At 40.7% G+C, this 16,501-nt stretch overlaps 1 protein-coding gene across 2 annotated transcripts in view; it reads right to left on the reverse strand.

The window, feature by feature from the left end:
* LOC309553352 (uncharacterized protein) overlaps positions 1-16,501 on the reverse strand; it is a 163,544-nt gene that overhangs the window by 122,857 nt on the left and 24,186 nt on the right. For both annotated transcript variants that reach the window (XM_082254452.1, XM_082254451.1), the window contains exons 5-7: positions 16,172-16,256; positions 2,377-2,438; positions 1,325-1,513 (exon numbers count right to left, since the gene is read on the reverse strand). In XM_082254452.1, the coding sequence (XP_082110578.1) occupies positions 1,325-1,513; positions 2,377-2,438; positions 16,172-16,256 (336 nt within the window). The remainder of the gene's footprint in view (positions 1-1,324; positions 1,514-2,376; positions 2,439-16,171; positions 16,257-16,501) is intronic.

The raw sequence follows: 16,501 nt of genomic DNA on the forward strand, positions 1-16,501 counted from the left end.
GCACATAAGAAACCTCTCTTACCAGCCCTTGTAAGCTCCCTAAGTAAAATTCAAAGGCCAAGAAGTGCATCATTGGCAATTGGCTGCTAAAGCGGTGTACAACCACATGTTCACCATTTTCCTGGACTGCAAACTATCTGGGTTCACTATGAACCCACATTCAGCCCATCCTTAGGGCCTACAGCTAAGAGGGCCTGTTTTAAACATTTTTAGTCCATTTACTGCTCGGTAAGAATATGAAAATGCCTTAAAAGTCCACAACTTGGTCCTAATTCATTTTAGGCCCTACGGCCGGTCACTGTCCAAATCTTGCCGTCTCAATCTCCGCAACATCTCCAAAATACACCCCTTTCTAGCCAATGACACAACAAAGCTCCTAGTTCACTCCCTGGTCATCTTTCGCCTCGGCTACTGCAAGTCTCTTCGCATTGGCTTACCTTTACATAGGCTATCCCCCCTTCAGTACATCATGAATGCTGCTGCCAGGCTTATCCACCTTACCAACCACTCCTGTCTGCTACTCCTCTCTGTCAATCCCTCCACTGGCTTCCGCTCACCCAACAAATTACATTAAAAAAAAAAACTAACAACAACTTACAAAACCATCCACGGCTCAGCCCCCAGCTACATCACTAACTTAGGCTCAAAATACCTACCCAATCGTTCTCTTCGTTCCTCTCAAGACCTCCTGCTCTCTAGCTCCCTCGTCACCTCCTCCCATACTCACCTTAGGACTTTTCCAGAGCCTCTGCCATCCTATGGAACTCCCTACCCCAATCTGTTTGATTATCTCCTACTCTGTTTGCTTTTAGAAAATCCCTGAAAACCCTCCTCTTCATAGAAGCCTATCCTGCCCACACCTAACAACTGTACTTTTATTTTCTCCATCAGCTCATCCCCCAGAGTTAATATCTTTTAAATCACTTGACCCTCCCTCCGAGATTGCAAGCTCTATGAAGCAGGGCCTTCTGATTCCTCCCGTATTGAATTATATTCTAACTGTACTATCTGCCCTCAAGTTGTACAGTGCTGTGCAAACTGTTGGCGCTATATAAATCCTGTATAATAATAATAATTAAAAAAATTGTCTGGCAGAGTGAAAGTTGGATTGTAATAAAGATATTAAAAAAAGGAATAAGCAAACATAAAACCGGGTTGACCAATCAACACCACAAGGGTCAACACATAAAACAATGCCTAGACATGGCAGACAAACCAAATGAAGTTTACAAAACATCTGGTTGGTCGGTATTTCAGGCACAATGAAAATGTATTGTTATTATTATATGAAAATATACTGTATGTATTTAGATAGCAACAATACCTTTTCCTGATCGTCATTCAGTGTAATGCATGCATTATTTTCCTGTGTTATGTACTTTTGAATGTTTCCTCGTAGAATAAGAGAACAGACATGAGATGAATTGAGACGTAGGCTGTAATTTAAATCTTTAATAGCTTCCTCTTCCTTTTGCATTGTACACCACACTAGAGCTCTGACGCAGTACACATCCTGAATGAGACAATAAAATGCATTAAATAAAGATGAAGTTTTCTTTGAATATGCTTTCACAGCATATCTGTAAAATGGCTGTTGGCCATACCTGTTTTATCAGTTCGTACACTAAGAACTACTTAGTCACTGCAATTATAAAAAAAATGTAATAAACGCAAGAACAAAAGTAAGTTTATTGCAGATCAACAGTCCTTAGGCTGCATTCGTTTTCCTTTTACTGGATTTTTATTTTCCTTATTTTATTTTATTTTTTACATATTTTAACACATTTCCTCTCAGCACACACCACACTTTATTTAATAAATGAATACCGTTTTAGATTTCAGATTTAACAGGAATTTTGGAAGTTAAGATGTATCTCAGCCAAGATTTTTTTTCTTTTTTGTCATTATGTCAGTTTTGTCTTGATAACAAGAAAAATGAGCAACACAAAACAGTGGCTAGCATTTAATATGAATATAAAAAAAACGAGGCATATATTCCATGAATGGACCTTACCTAGTATGGGAAAGGGTCTACATTTTCACCATTAAGGTTCCCTGCACACTAGCGTAACACTAACTAGTGTTATTCTATGTGTCAATGCACACTACTTTAGGCTACTTGCTTCAGTGTCTAGGAGCATAAAAAAAGAGTCTCTCCTAGTAGCGTTTTTTTCCCCCCCCCCCCCTTTTTTACAAAAATGCTAATAAAACGCTAATGCTCCTAAATGCTCTTAACGCCCCCAAACGCTATTACCAGCGTTTTTTTATCCAGCATTTTTTTTTTAGCTTAAAAAAAATGCTAGTGTGCATGGAGCCTAAATGTGGAAAATTACTTTATGCAGATGTATTTGTAACCTGAAAATAAAGAAAACTTACAGGGTTTAAGCTGTCTAGAACAACAGCAGTTTCTGCATCTTGTAGAGCTTTCTTTGTTTCACCTGTAACAGAGAACAGATATTTCTGTTCATATTTAAAGCAATATTACAACAAATGTAAATAAATAGTGGGAGCTCTCGCGCTTAAAAGCAATATCACTCCAAAAATAATATCGATATCAATATATAATGTGAAATCAATATATGAGCAAACATAAAAAAGATGATGAAAGTGAATAGATCACAGTGCTTGCAACTTAAATAAATATAACTGAAAAATAACAGTGCAAAATAATATAAACTGTTAGCTGCACACATATATCATGAAAATCCATAGTGATAAGTATAGATAGTCCGGGGAGATTTCAGTGACTTCAAGATAAAAGAAACACTAAAAAAAGGTCCACCACCTCTGTGTTCCACACCCCTTTGCCAAGTCACTCACCTCCACTTAACCACTTAAGCCCCAGAAGATTTTACCCCCTTCCTGACAAGGCCCTATTTTGCGATTCGGCACTGCGTGATTTTAACGGACATTTGCATGGCCGTGCGATGCTGTACCCAAATGAAATTGATGTCCTTTTTTTCCCACAAACAGAGCTTTCTTTTGGTGGTATTTGATCACCTGTGCGATTTTTACTTTTTGCGCTATAAACAATTAAATAGCGATAATTTTGAAAAAATAATAATATATTTCACATTTGTTTATATGAGATTCCCCAAAAAAAAATTTAAAAATCTAATTTTTTTAACATTTTAGGCCAATTTGTTTTCTGCTACATATGTTTGGTAAAAAAAATCGCAATAAGCACATTTTGATTGGTTTGCGCAAAAGTTATTGCGTTTACTAACTAAGGGAAATATTTCTGTCATTTTTGGTGGGTTTTTTTAATGAGTAATGGCGGCGATCTTCGATTTTTTTTTGCGGGACTGCGACATTGCGGCGGACAGATCGGACCCTTGACTGACATTTTTGACACTTTTGGGGTTACCAGTGACCAGAGATGTATAGTAACGAAGTAGAACTACTTAAGTACTGTACTTAAGTACCGAAATGCGGTATCTGTACTTTCCTAGAGTAGAATTTTTTTCTCCTTGGCTGTGCGAATAAAGTGCCTTTGCAATCAATATAATATCATCGTTGCCCCCAGTGCCCTGCCCACACTCCACACAGTATTAAAAATAAAGTGACATGAATGTGCTAAAGCCTAAATGCAGTGAAAATAATTATTCCCACAATGTAACTGTAAATTCAATTCATATAAAATATGACAATAAATCACAATAAAATAAGTTATGAAATAAGTTAGGTCAGGTGCGTGCAACAAGTTGAAGTGTGTAAACCTATCTATAACGAAAAGTCCATAAATGAATTCCAGTGTGCAAATCTAAAGTGTCACTTCACTTGTCAGATGCTTCCACCTCCTTCAGTGCTCGAGTGACCGACCAACACACTTAATGGTGGTGGCACTGGTGGATAGCGTCTGGGTGGCACTGTGGCACTGGCACTGACTGCACTGGTTCAAAAAGCCATATATATTTAATTATTTAAATTCTCAATCTCATAGGTCCTCTCCTCATTTGATATTAATAACTTAAGATTAGGTGATGAACTTCTTGGCGGCCCTGGCAGGATGACGGGAACACCCGCCACTTCTGGAGCCGAGCCGCTGTGATTCCCCAACATGTGACAAAGTGACAGCCAGGAGATCTAGTGGCTAGTAGTGCTCAACAATACCGCTTTTATATATAAAAATGAAATAAAATATACTTACTCACAATTTAGTAATTGTAGTAGGTAGCGTGTAGCAGTAGGCAGCACAACTCAATTCAATCAATCCCACAGCCTCGCTCGCGGCGCAGCCCGCGGAATCACTGTCATGATCATCAAGTTAAGACCGCACTGGAGGAGCCGTGCTGCCGTCTTCCCGCTCGAGGTCTCCGCCTCTAAACGTGTTGTATGTCACTCAGACTCCACCCCTTAGGGCCCTTACAGAGAGGAGTTGTGACATGGGCGGCGGGACGCGGGAGCAGGACTCGGAGCATTGTCTTCGTTATCTCATCTTCTTCTCTATGAGGTGAGTGAGATGGACCGTGGAGAGAGGGCCTAATCCTTGCCATGGCAAATGTGCCATTTGAGAATCAAATAATCAATATAAAATATTAATGTATTATATACACACGGGTCATGGGTGGCTTTTTTGAACCAAGAAGAGTGAGACTGACGGCTATGATGATTATCCGACCATCCAACCAACAAGTGTTGTGTTGTGGTGGTGCCTGTGCTTCCTGCGGCCTGCCTCTGCCTGTGCGGGTGTGCCTGCACTGCAGTGGCAACTGGCATTGGCACTTGACTTGAGCAAAGCAAATGAGCACTACTAGTGTGAAGGACAGGTGGTGGAAGCATGTTCTGACAAGTTCTTATAATGAAAATAATATAGACAGCTTTTTGAACCAGTGCAGTGCCAGTGCTACTAAGGTGAGAGGCAGAGAGAGAGGCTATCCAGTCCACCACTTTACTTGAGCAGATCACAGAAGAAAGGTGGAAGCATCTGACAGAAAGTGACAAGCACTTCTTAGATTGCACACTGGAATTCAGTTATGGACTTTTCCTTATAAAGTTTAGTTTACACACTTAAACTTGCACCTAACTTATTCACAATCACAACTTATTTTATTGTGGTATTGTCATATATATTTTATATGAATTAAATTTACATTGTGGGAATAATTTGCACTGCATTTAGCACAGACATGTCACTTTATTTTTGATACTGTGGGCGATGATTTTGAATACAAGAAGAATATATATATATATAATTGCAGGCACTTTATTAGCATTTTTAGCACAGCCACTTTGTTAGTAGTTTTTGATGCATTTTTCACTTTAAGCGTTGTAGGTTTGATGAAGCTGGCCTGGCACATCATCATCAATTGAGCAAATCAAATCAAACCGCGATTAAGAAGACTGCGCATGCTCCTGTTCTGCCTTTTGATCAGCTGAAAAGATGGACGAACCAAAAACACCACCTTCCACCCCTGGCCCTTCAACTTCAAGTGATCTGCCTGGCTGTGAGAGTGAGGAAGCTCAGGAAGGAGACCACCCCTGGCTTTAAAAGGGGAAGGGAGGGACATACTTTATCTGTTTTTTGTTTACAAAAAGTTACAGCCTAAGGAATTGTGATTGTCCTTTAGGTTAATCATTTGAATAAATCATTTGAAATAATAAAAAACAATATGATGTTCAAACTTTTGACTTCTTTCTTTAATAACTACATAACACAGTACTTGTACTTTTTACTTTTAGTACTTAAGTAGCAATTTTTTTGAAAAAACTACTTGCAATACTTAAGTAAAAAAAATGTTGAATACTTTAGTACTTCCACTTAAGTAACTTTTTCTGCGAGCACTTCCACGTCTACTCAAGTCACTTTTTGTTCGAGCACTTGTACTTTTACTCAAGTAGAAATTTCGCGTACTTTATACAAGTCTGCCAGTGACATTACTACAGTAATCAGTGCTATACATATGCACTGTTGCTGTAAAATTGACACTGGCAGGGAAGGGTTTAATTTTATTGGTGATGCAGGGGTTAAGTGTGTCCCTAGGGGCGTGCTTCTAACTGTAAAGGGGTGTGACTCGTGATGTAAGCACAGAGACATACGATCCTACATAGCAGGATTGTATGATCTCTGTTCTTACATCAGGGAGAATGACAGGCGGCTTTGTTTACATCAGTCGCCTGCCTTTCTCCCTCTCCAGCGGGAAGATCGCAAGTGGCCGGCGGACATCGGGTCCGCCGGTCACACACGCGGACTTCTTAGGGAATGAGCGGGGGCAGGAGCGCGCCTCCGGCGGCGCACGCTCGCCCCCTAGAGGCTCACAGGCTAGCGACGTAGTCCAACGTCACTTTGCCTGTACGGGGCTGACCACTGCAGTAAATAGTCGTGCGGCGGTCGGCAAGCGGTTAATGCCCTCCACTCTCATGGAATGGGCAAAAGACACTTGGATGTTCCACCTTAGATCAAGAGTACACTGGCTGGTAGATCACTGATGCCTAGATAGCCTTCCTTCCGCTCATGACATGAAAAGAAAGAGAAGATACCACTAGTGCAATAACGTCTGAAAGACCTTTTAATGAAATATCAGCTTCCAATGTTTCACTAACATGGAACAATCCTTGTAAAAACACATAAAAGAATGTCATAAGCGGGCATAAAGGTGCTCACTCAGATCCTGCTGCCCCGGCGTAGTGTACCGCTGGAACGGAGGAGACACCTCTGCTCACCCGACCAATCCTTCCGGTACGTTGTGTAGCAAAGCCCCTGACGTTTCGTCACTTCCTGACTTTTTCTTGAACTTCCATTCACAATGAAAAATGTGTACCTCATTAAAATAATAGGGTTGGTTTACTAATGGATAAAAGACGGTACACTAAAATATAATCATGAAACCTGAAAACAAATCATTAGAAAAGGGATAAATAGGCAAAGAGTATGAGGAAAAAAATATTGATCATAATATAGCTGAACTGGGCTAAGTAACTTGAAGTGGTTGTTAAGCCACTCAATGACATTCCTACAATCCCCTCTATTTTAACCACTTTAGCCCCGGAAGATTTGGCTGCTCAATGACCAGGCCACTTTTTTCAACTTGGCACTGCGCGACTTTAACTGACAATTGCGCGATTATGCAATGCTGTACCCAAATTAAATTTACGTCATTTTGTTCCCACAAACAGAGCTTTCTTTTGGTGGTATTTGATCACCTCTGCGCTTTTTTATTTTTTGCAATATTAATAAAACAAGAGCAAAAATTTTGAGAAAAATTGACATTTTGTACTTTGACTGTTAAAAAATATCCAATATATTAAATTTTTGTCATATATTTAGGCCAAATGTCTTTGACAAAAAAAATTCTTAATGTGCATATTTTTATCCACTTTAATCACTTAACCCCCGGAGGATTTGGCTGCTCAAAGACCAGGCCCTATTTTGAGTGAATTTAACGGACAATTGCGCGGTCGTGCGACGCTGTACCCAAATGAAATTGACATCCTTTTTTCCCCACAAACAGAGCTTTCTTTTGGTGGTGTTTGATCACCTGTGCGATTTTTTATTTTTTGCGCTATAAACAAAAAAAGAGCGACAATTTTGAAAAAATAACAATATTTTTCACATTGTTTTTTATATTAAATTTTAAAAAAAAATGTAAAAAAATCAAAATTTTTTAACATTTTAGGTCAATTTGTTTTCTGCTACATATTTTTGGTAAATAAAATCGCAATAAGCGTATTTTGATTGGTTTGCGCAAAAGTTATTGCGTTTACTAACTACGGGAAAGATTTACGTCATTTATATTGTTTTTTTACTAGTAATGGCGGCAATCTGCAATTTTTTTTGCGGGACTGCGACATTGCGGCGGACAGATCGGACCCCTAACTGACATTTTTGACACTTTTGGGGGGACCAGTGACATTACTACAGTAATCAGTGCTAAAAATATGCACTGTTACTGTAATAATGACACTGGCAGGGAAGGGGTTAACACTGTTGGTGAACAAGGGGTTAAATGTATACCTCATGCTTACTGACGTGTGTGGGGGGAGGGGGTCCTGTGACAGAGACAGAGATCGCAGGTTCAGCTATGCTGAATCCTGTGATCTCTCCCTGTCTGTCACAGAGAAGATCCGCCTGCTTTGTTTACACAAGCGGGCAGATCTTCTCACACTTTCCCCGACGATCAGGGAAGAGAGGCGGTGATCGTCGCCTCTCCTCCTCCGGCCCGACTCCCGCTGTGTCTAAACACAGCTAGGAGTCCAGCAACGTTTAAATATTGTCCCCAATGTATACGTTTTTTTTTTTTTTTAAATGCCGCTGTGTACCTCATTTCATAGTGGCACTCGGCGCTCACGTGACCGCCCACTGCTCCCTCTCCTGATCTGACAGCTACAGCAGGGTGGGGCTGAGAATCCCCCCCTGATTTCAGCCAGGAGGAGCAAATGAGAAGAGAGGCCATATGGACATGTGTGCACCGAGTGGTGCTATAAAATGAGGTACACAGCGGCATTTAAAAAAAAACACATATAAAGAGTGGATTATAGGAATGTCATTGAGTTATGATAGCAGCAGGAGGGTAGCAGATCAACATTGACACAGCTAACAGGCGGGGGGGGGGGGGGGATCAGAGGGGAGCTGTGGGTGACAGAGGCACGTAAACTGACCACGGTGTCTGGGCTCGGCAGCCATGATAAACTGTGGTCCGTTTACAAATGGGAGGGCAAAACTAGGCAGGATCATTCAGGTGATAGAAAGGGCCAATTACACAGCACAAGCACTGTGTTGTTATTCATGCTTTAAACATATTGGACTAGGTGGGACTTTAGATGAGACCCAAGCTGGTGTTGCCCGGCGTCTCCATCCCTATAACGAGAAACAAAATGAGGTTGAGGGATTGTGAGAGGTGCATGAAAGTCAGCCAGCCCCCAGTCTGATGTACTCACCCTCCAGTCTGTCACCAACCAAATAAAACCTGTCTCTTGGTACAAAGAACAGGGGTTTAGTTGACACACATTTGCAAACGCATGTGAAAGCTGCAGAGCCACTTCACGGCACCCTGTTTAAATCTGCAGTCCTACACTCTTAATTTAGTGTCCTCACACTGGAGGCACATGGCCGCTAATGGGTGGATGGGGAACAGGTGAGAGGGAGACAGCCCAACCTCCCCCAACCCATCCCCATGCACGACTGGCTGTTGTTTCAAAAGCTCAAATAATTAGGTTATAATATAACCATGGTGCAAACTGGAAAGGACCAGCTGAAAAGCATTACACCTCCATCCCCTTGGTGGATGCAGTATATGGATAGGAAGGGATTTTATGTATAGGGCATGGCCTGTAAAGCACACTGCCTTTGAAATCCCTAATTTCCTTTGGGACTTTATATGAGACAAGCAGGTCATGCTATTGGTCTCCATCCCTGTATACGGAAAACACTAGGGTCAAATCAAAACTGCATCCACCAAAAACGCACGAAAATCGCACGGTGGGACTTTAGATGAGGCACCAAGCTGTAAGCAAGGCGTCTCCATTTTGAGACAACAGCCAGTCGTGCATGGGGATGGGTTGGGGGAGGTTGGGCTGTCTCCCTCTCACCTGTTCCCCATCCACCCATTAGCGGCCATGTGCCTCCAGTGTGAGGACACTAAATTAAGAGTGTAGGACTGCAGATTTAAACAGGGTGCCGTGAAGTGGCTCTGCAGCTTTCACATGCGTTTGCAAATGTGTGTCAACTAAACCCCTGTTCTTTGTACCAAGAGACAGGTTTTATTTGGTTGGTGACAGACTGGAGGGTGAGTACATCAGACTGGGGGCTGGCTGACTTTCATGCACCTCTCACAATCCCTCAACCTCATTTTGTTATTCATGCTTTAAAGGGTTACAACAAAGTTAACAACAATACAATAGGTTATATGTTTTCAGAAGAGAATATTAAGTGTAACTCTAGAAAGAACCTGAAGGGAAGGTATGTGATCATCAGAAAAATGTTTCTGTCAGCATACTCTCTTTGAAATGCCCCATAGCTTCTATTGCAATTTCTTGTTTGTTCTTTATTTAGACTTATTTAAACTTTTTTTTTAAATTTTAACACAACAGAAGCATATGCGTTTGTAGATCAAACTGGACAATAGGACTTTTAACAACAAGTTGCTCCTTTCGATCCACATAAACAACCGGGGTGCTGGCTACCACAGCTGTCTCCACTCTCAGCCAAAAGTAAAAAACTCCAAAGTTTAGCTCTTTCTGTATTTAGCTTGTCAAAAAACACTGCATACAATGATGTCTCCATCCAAAACCACCCTTCCTTGACGCGTTTCACCGCTGCTGACATGCTCACACTTTCTCTATCCTTGTGAGTAAGCCAGAAGTGGTGAAGGAAGCTTGGTTTCAGATGGAGACATCAATGTATGAAGTCTTTTTTTGACAAATTAAACACAGAACAAAGAGCAGAGCTTTAGAGTGTACTTTATATATATATATATATATATATATATATATATATATATATATATATATATATATATTCTTTTACTTTAGACCAGGGGTGGGGAACCTATGGCCCGTGGGCCGTACGCGGGCCCCGAAGCCATCTGATCCGGCCCTGCCATTGGGCTGCCTCCAGAGGGGAAGGGGAGGGGGAGCGCTTCCTGATTACACACAGAGCGGGTTCCTCTGCTTACCCGGCGCGGCTGCTTTCATGCAAAGTCACGCCTCCTACCTATGATAGACAGCACAGTGGTGACGTCTATCATAGGAGTCGGTCCAGGAGGCATGACTTCGTATGAGAGCACCTGCGCCTGGTAAGTAGAAGAACCCTGCTCTGTGTGTAATCAGGAGGCACTCCAATCCCCATGCGCTCTGCATTGATGGGGGGCACTAATCATTCTGCATTGATGGGGGCACTAATGCCTCTGCATTAAGGGGGGACACTAATCACTCTGCATTGATGGGGGCAATAATCACTCTGCATTGATGGGGGGCACTAATCACTCTGCATTGATGGGGGCACTGATCACTCTGCATTGATTGGGGCACTAATCACTCTGCATTAAGGGGGGCACTAATCACTCTGCATTGATTGGGGCACTAATCACTCTGCATTAAGGGGGGCACTAATCACTCTGCATTGATGGGGGGGCATTAATCACTCTGCATTGATGGGGGCACTAATCACTCTGCATTGATGGGGGCACTAATCACTCTGAATTCATTGGGGCACTAATCACTCTGCATTGATTGGGGCACTAATCACTCAGCATTGATGGGGGCACTAATCACTCTGCATTGATGGGGGCAATAATCACTCTGCATTAAGGGGGCCACTAATCACTCAGCATTGATTGGGGCACTAATCACTCTGCATTGATTGGGGAACTAATCACTCTGCCTTGATGGGGGCACTAATCATTCTGCATTGATGGGGGCAATAATCACTCTGCATTGATGGGGGCAATAATCACTCTGCATTGATGGGGGCACTAATCACTCTGCATTGATGGGGGCACTAATCACTCTGCATTGATGGGGGCACTAATCACTCTGCATTGATGGGGGGCACTAATAACTCTGCATTAAGGGGGGCACTAATCACTCTGCATTGATTGGGGCACTAATCACTCTGCATTGATTGGGGCACTAATAACACTGCATTGATGGGGGCACTAATCACTCTGCATTGATTGGGGCACTAATCACTCTGCATTGATGGGGCAATAATCACTCTGCATTGATAGGGGCACTAATAACTCTGCATTGATGGGGGCACTAATCACTCTGCATTAAGGGGGGAAAACCTGGAAAACCAGTTGCCAGTAGCAACACACATCTCACCAAAGAGAAGCAGTTGCAGCCATCACATTAGAGGTGAGTTAATTAAATGTTTGACCAAATATAACAGGCACATTTTTAAGTTGATAATTTTGTACGGCCCCCAAATGATTTTAAAAATACCCAAATGGCCCTCGGCAGAAAAAAGGTTCCCCACCCCTGCTTTAGACAATAGAACTGTTAAAGCAGACCTTGCACTAACATGTTTACATATGTGGCTGCCCCCACCCCCTGTTCCCAAAACACTGCATTATGGAAATAAAAAAAAAGCACACATATTGAAAGACGCATTAAAAATACCTCAATCCCTAATTCCAGCTGCTTCTTCTAACTAAAATCATTGGGTCTCATAAAGGGGTCTTTGGAAAGTTCAGGATCCCAATTCTCACAATAGGACACTGCTGCACTGCACTGAAGCGTGTCCTTGTGAGATTTGGCATCCTCTACTTAACCCAGGATCCCACAAAAAAAAAAAAAAACACTATTGTTACCTTGCCTTGGAGAGCCTGCCAGAAGCTTTGGAGTAAGGTAAGTCATGTTTTAGGATTTTATCCTAAAGTGTTTTTTTATTTTCATAATGCAGAATTTTGACAGCAGGGCATGGGGAGCATCCATGTATACGAACATTGCATTTTAGTGCAAAATCCGCTTTAACAACAATTAAAATCTGATTATTTAAACTTAACCTAAAAAAACAGTACTTTATTTTTTGTGTATTTTATATAAATATATATATATGTATATATATATATATAAATACATATATACACACACACACACACACACACACACACCTGCTCACACTAGTTTATGCATGATACTGCAAGCCGTTCATGTAGGTATATTTAGCCAGTAAATCCTGCTAATGTTTGTGCCCTTGTCTGTGCACTGCATCACTTATAATTATAACAAATGCTTGAGAAATGAGCCTGCTAGTTTGGGAATATATATTTTTCACCAGAAGCATACTAAGTGGAATACATTAGGAAGTTCCAGAAGATACATTCCATGGGGTATTATTTAGCAGTTGTATTCAAGAACACCAATGTGTTCATTATGACTACTGCAAACAGAATAACTGCTTCACGCAGAGATAATACTGTTTTAATGTCTACATATGCATAGCTGCCAGAGTGTGAATTCTCCAAAGGCACTTTACCGAGTGGCAAACCTATGAAAGTGTACTACATGCGGTGCCTCCACCAAGTTAGCAAAACAGAAAAATAGTCATGTTAAAAAAACTCTGTTATATTTTGGCCAGTATTCGTAGCTTGTAATTGTTGCAGAATTTCTATTGTGATCTTGCCATAAATCACATTTTCCATCACTGTGTCTCTGTTTGACAGTATGTACTGAAGACAGACTTCTTGGTAGTTAAAACCAACCATAAATGTCATTAGGGAGAATCAAACTAAATAGATAGTAAGACAGTCAAAACTGTATAACAACACCCAGCGCCACAATCTTATAAACAATAAATGAATTGAATAAAAAATGAAAATCTAGACGTCAGCTGCTACTATCAACAAAACAGATAATAAAAAAGATCAGTTGCTGCAGAATTAATTAATTTAAACCGCATCTAAACAAATGTCCAAATGTCAAATAAAGAATTCACACAAAAGTCCACCACATGATTAGTGATATTCATGAATTGGTGACACCACTATGTTGTCTGGAGATAATCAGGCTAATCCAAGCATATTACCCTTTCACCAAACCGCATGAGTTCCTCTCCCCTTCAGAAAACAAACTCACCAGATTGGCATAAACATTTGGCCTTGTAAAGATCTTTGGATGTTGACCCGATATCTCACACCTCCATCCATTGGTATATATTCATAAATTAAAGATAAAGTACATTGAGTATTCCTATTATGGTATTTATTTCCCCAAATCCCCCTTTAAAATACACTCACATGATAAAAAAACGAAAACAGCATAAACAATGCCATGGGTGATTCAGCTCATTCGGTTTCCCTCACCGCACTCCAGTAACGCTCGAGCTTGGTAATTCATGGGTGATTCCGAATTTGCTGACATCCACTCAAAGAGGCCGTGTGGTCACGCCCTGGACATGTTTCGTCATTACGTCTTCTTCTGCGGGCGTCTTGACCAAGCTCAAGTGTTACTGGAGTGTAGTGAGAGAGGCTGAATGCACTGAATCACCCTTGACATGTCATGTGAGTGTACTTTAAAGGGGAATTTGGGGAAATAAATACCATAATAGGATTAAGCAATGTACTTCATCTTTTATTTATGAAAATATACCAATGGATGGAGGTGAGAGATATTGGGTCAACATCCAAAGATCTTTACAAGACCAAATGTTTATGCCAACCTGGTGAGTTTGTTTTCTGAAGGGGAGAGGAACTCAAGCGGTGTGGTGAAAGGGTCATATGCTTGTATTAGCCTGATTATCTCCAGACAACATAGTGGTGTCACCAATTCATGAATATCACTAATCACGTGGTGTGAATTTTTTATGTGACATTTGTTTAGATGCACAGACTTTTAGTGCTGCTATTGCTGGTTTAATGAATTAATTCTGCAGCAACTGTTCTTTTCATTAGGAAGAATTGATTAGGAAATGAACAGCCAAATGAATTTGTCTTCTGATGTAGGTTTCCTTAAAAAAATATTATAAAAAGCTGTTTAAAGCTGCAGTTTACCTAAAAAAAAAAAAAAAAAAAATCCATACAGCTTTAATCATATCACCCACCTGTAATGAAGTATGTACCATGTTGTGCATGATCCTGGAGAAATCCTCACTGCAGGAATGCCTGTCCTCTTCCTGTCTGTAAGCATTCAGTACTGCAGTTGTTAACAGCTTCAGGTCATCAGGTAGAGCAGTAGTGCAGATGGTTCAGTGAGGATATGACCCCCCCCCCCCCCCTTCCTATTCCTTCACTGAGAAAAGTTATTTTACTGATTATACTGCATGATCTGTGAATGAGGAAGAAAATTCTAAGACTGATCAAATTCTCACCCATTCACAGATCATGTTACAAGCAGTATTGTCAGTGAAATATGTTTTCCCAATGGAGGAGCAGATAGAAGGGGTGTGTCCTCGTCGGACAATCTGTACTGCTGTTCTACCCGAAGACCCGAAGTTGTTAGCTTTTACAATGACGGCAGTTCAGAAACAGGAAGAGGACAGACATCCCTGCAGTGACTGTAAACTACTACTTGTTTTGGAAAGTGACACTAAGAGGTGTATTTATAAAAACCTCACAGAGCTATTTATCCTGTAAGACTACAAAAAAAAAAAATTAACAGCTATTTGTCCTGAAAAATGGCATGTACATTCGTTCTGTGCAAATGTGGCAAAAATAAATGTTCTTAGGCTTTTTTCTCTCCCGGTGGGATGTTTTTCATTCATATAGAATACAGAATCAGGAAAATACCACATTATGGGCATCAGATGAAATGGAATACTTTTTTACTATGATCATCATCTTCATCTAGTGGCCATTATACAGTAATAACCTGATTTTCTTTATTCTAAATGAATAAAAAAAACTTTATCTGGAGAGAAAATAGCCTAATAACATTTGTTTTTTTCTCTGTTTTCAGAATGAGTGTACACGTCGTTTCACGGGACAAATAGGTATTACTTTTTTTTCCTAAACACACCAAATAGTATTGAAGCCAAAGGGTTGGCATGGCAGCAGCTAGGATTTTAAGGTGGTCAGCCAAGGCACACATTTTTCTCAGCATAGGTTTTCTCTATAAAGGTTTTCCAAAGAGAAAACTGCCTCAAAGTGGTTCTCCGGCATGGGGAAGGGTTAGAGATTTGGCAGGTTTTAACTTATGTCTGAGTCTTTGCTGGAAACATGCCCCCCCTTCTTAGCTCAGAGACATGACTGGAAGTAAAAAGATAACTGAACATTGCCAGGAAAATTTCCTTCGTCTCATTTATGGTGCCAACTGTCAATAGTGGGATTTCCTTGAGACAAAAAGTGAGGGTAAAGCTGGCCATAGATGGATTGGAATCTGGACTGTTCAGTAGGGGCCGGCCAAACTTCAAACAATGTGTGGCCGCTCCCACTTAATAGAAGTTGATGTAATGATTGACTTCTTTCGAAGGGGCTTGTTGGAGTCCCTACTGTCAGTATACAATGACCCCACAGGGAGGATTCCTCCCTCCACCATGATTGTGTGGATGGCAGAATCCAAAAGTTTTTGTTTTTCATGCAGCCTGCTGGCTGGACGACAAAAAAAGATCCATATATGGGCAGTCTAAATCTTCCCAGTGGGGATACAGACACCAATAAGAATCATAATCAATGTTTGCTGGCTAGTTGGTACTGGGTATTGTACCATATATTACCATATAGGTTACTGTACTTTGCTCTGTGCCCACTTATATAAATCTGTATGATAAACCATTCATGTATTCCTATCTTACCACATTTAACAAATGCAAATGCTCGACGAGTCAATACAGGGGTGTGCAGAAATGTTCCTACAGAGCAGCCAACAGTGCAGATTTTCTGTATTGGAAGAAAAACAAAACATTTTTTTTTAACTTGTGAGCCTAAAAGTAATGTATAATGAAGTTTAACTCTGACAAATTGATCCTCAAAGCAAGCAGAGTGTTCTGTGCTATTTTTAGCTAACCCGGGTGCTCTGGGAATCCTTTTGTTAGATATAAAATGTTTATTTGTAAAACAAAGATTGTATATGACGAATAAGGTAAACCATGATATAATGCTATAATAACATTATAAACTTAAAA

The sequence above is a fragment of the Pelophylax lessonae genome (assembly GCF_965119305.1).
Source record: "Pelophylax lessonae genome assembly, chromosome: 4".
Classification (NCBI taxonomy): Eukaryota; Metazoa; Chordata; class Amphibia; order Anura; family Ranidae; genus Pelophylax; species Pelophylax lessonae.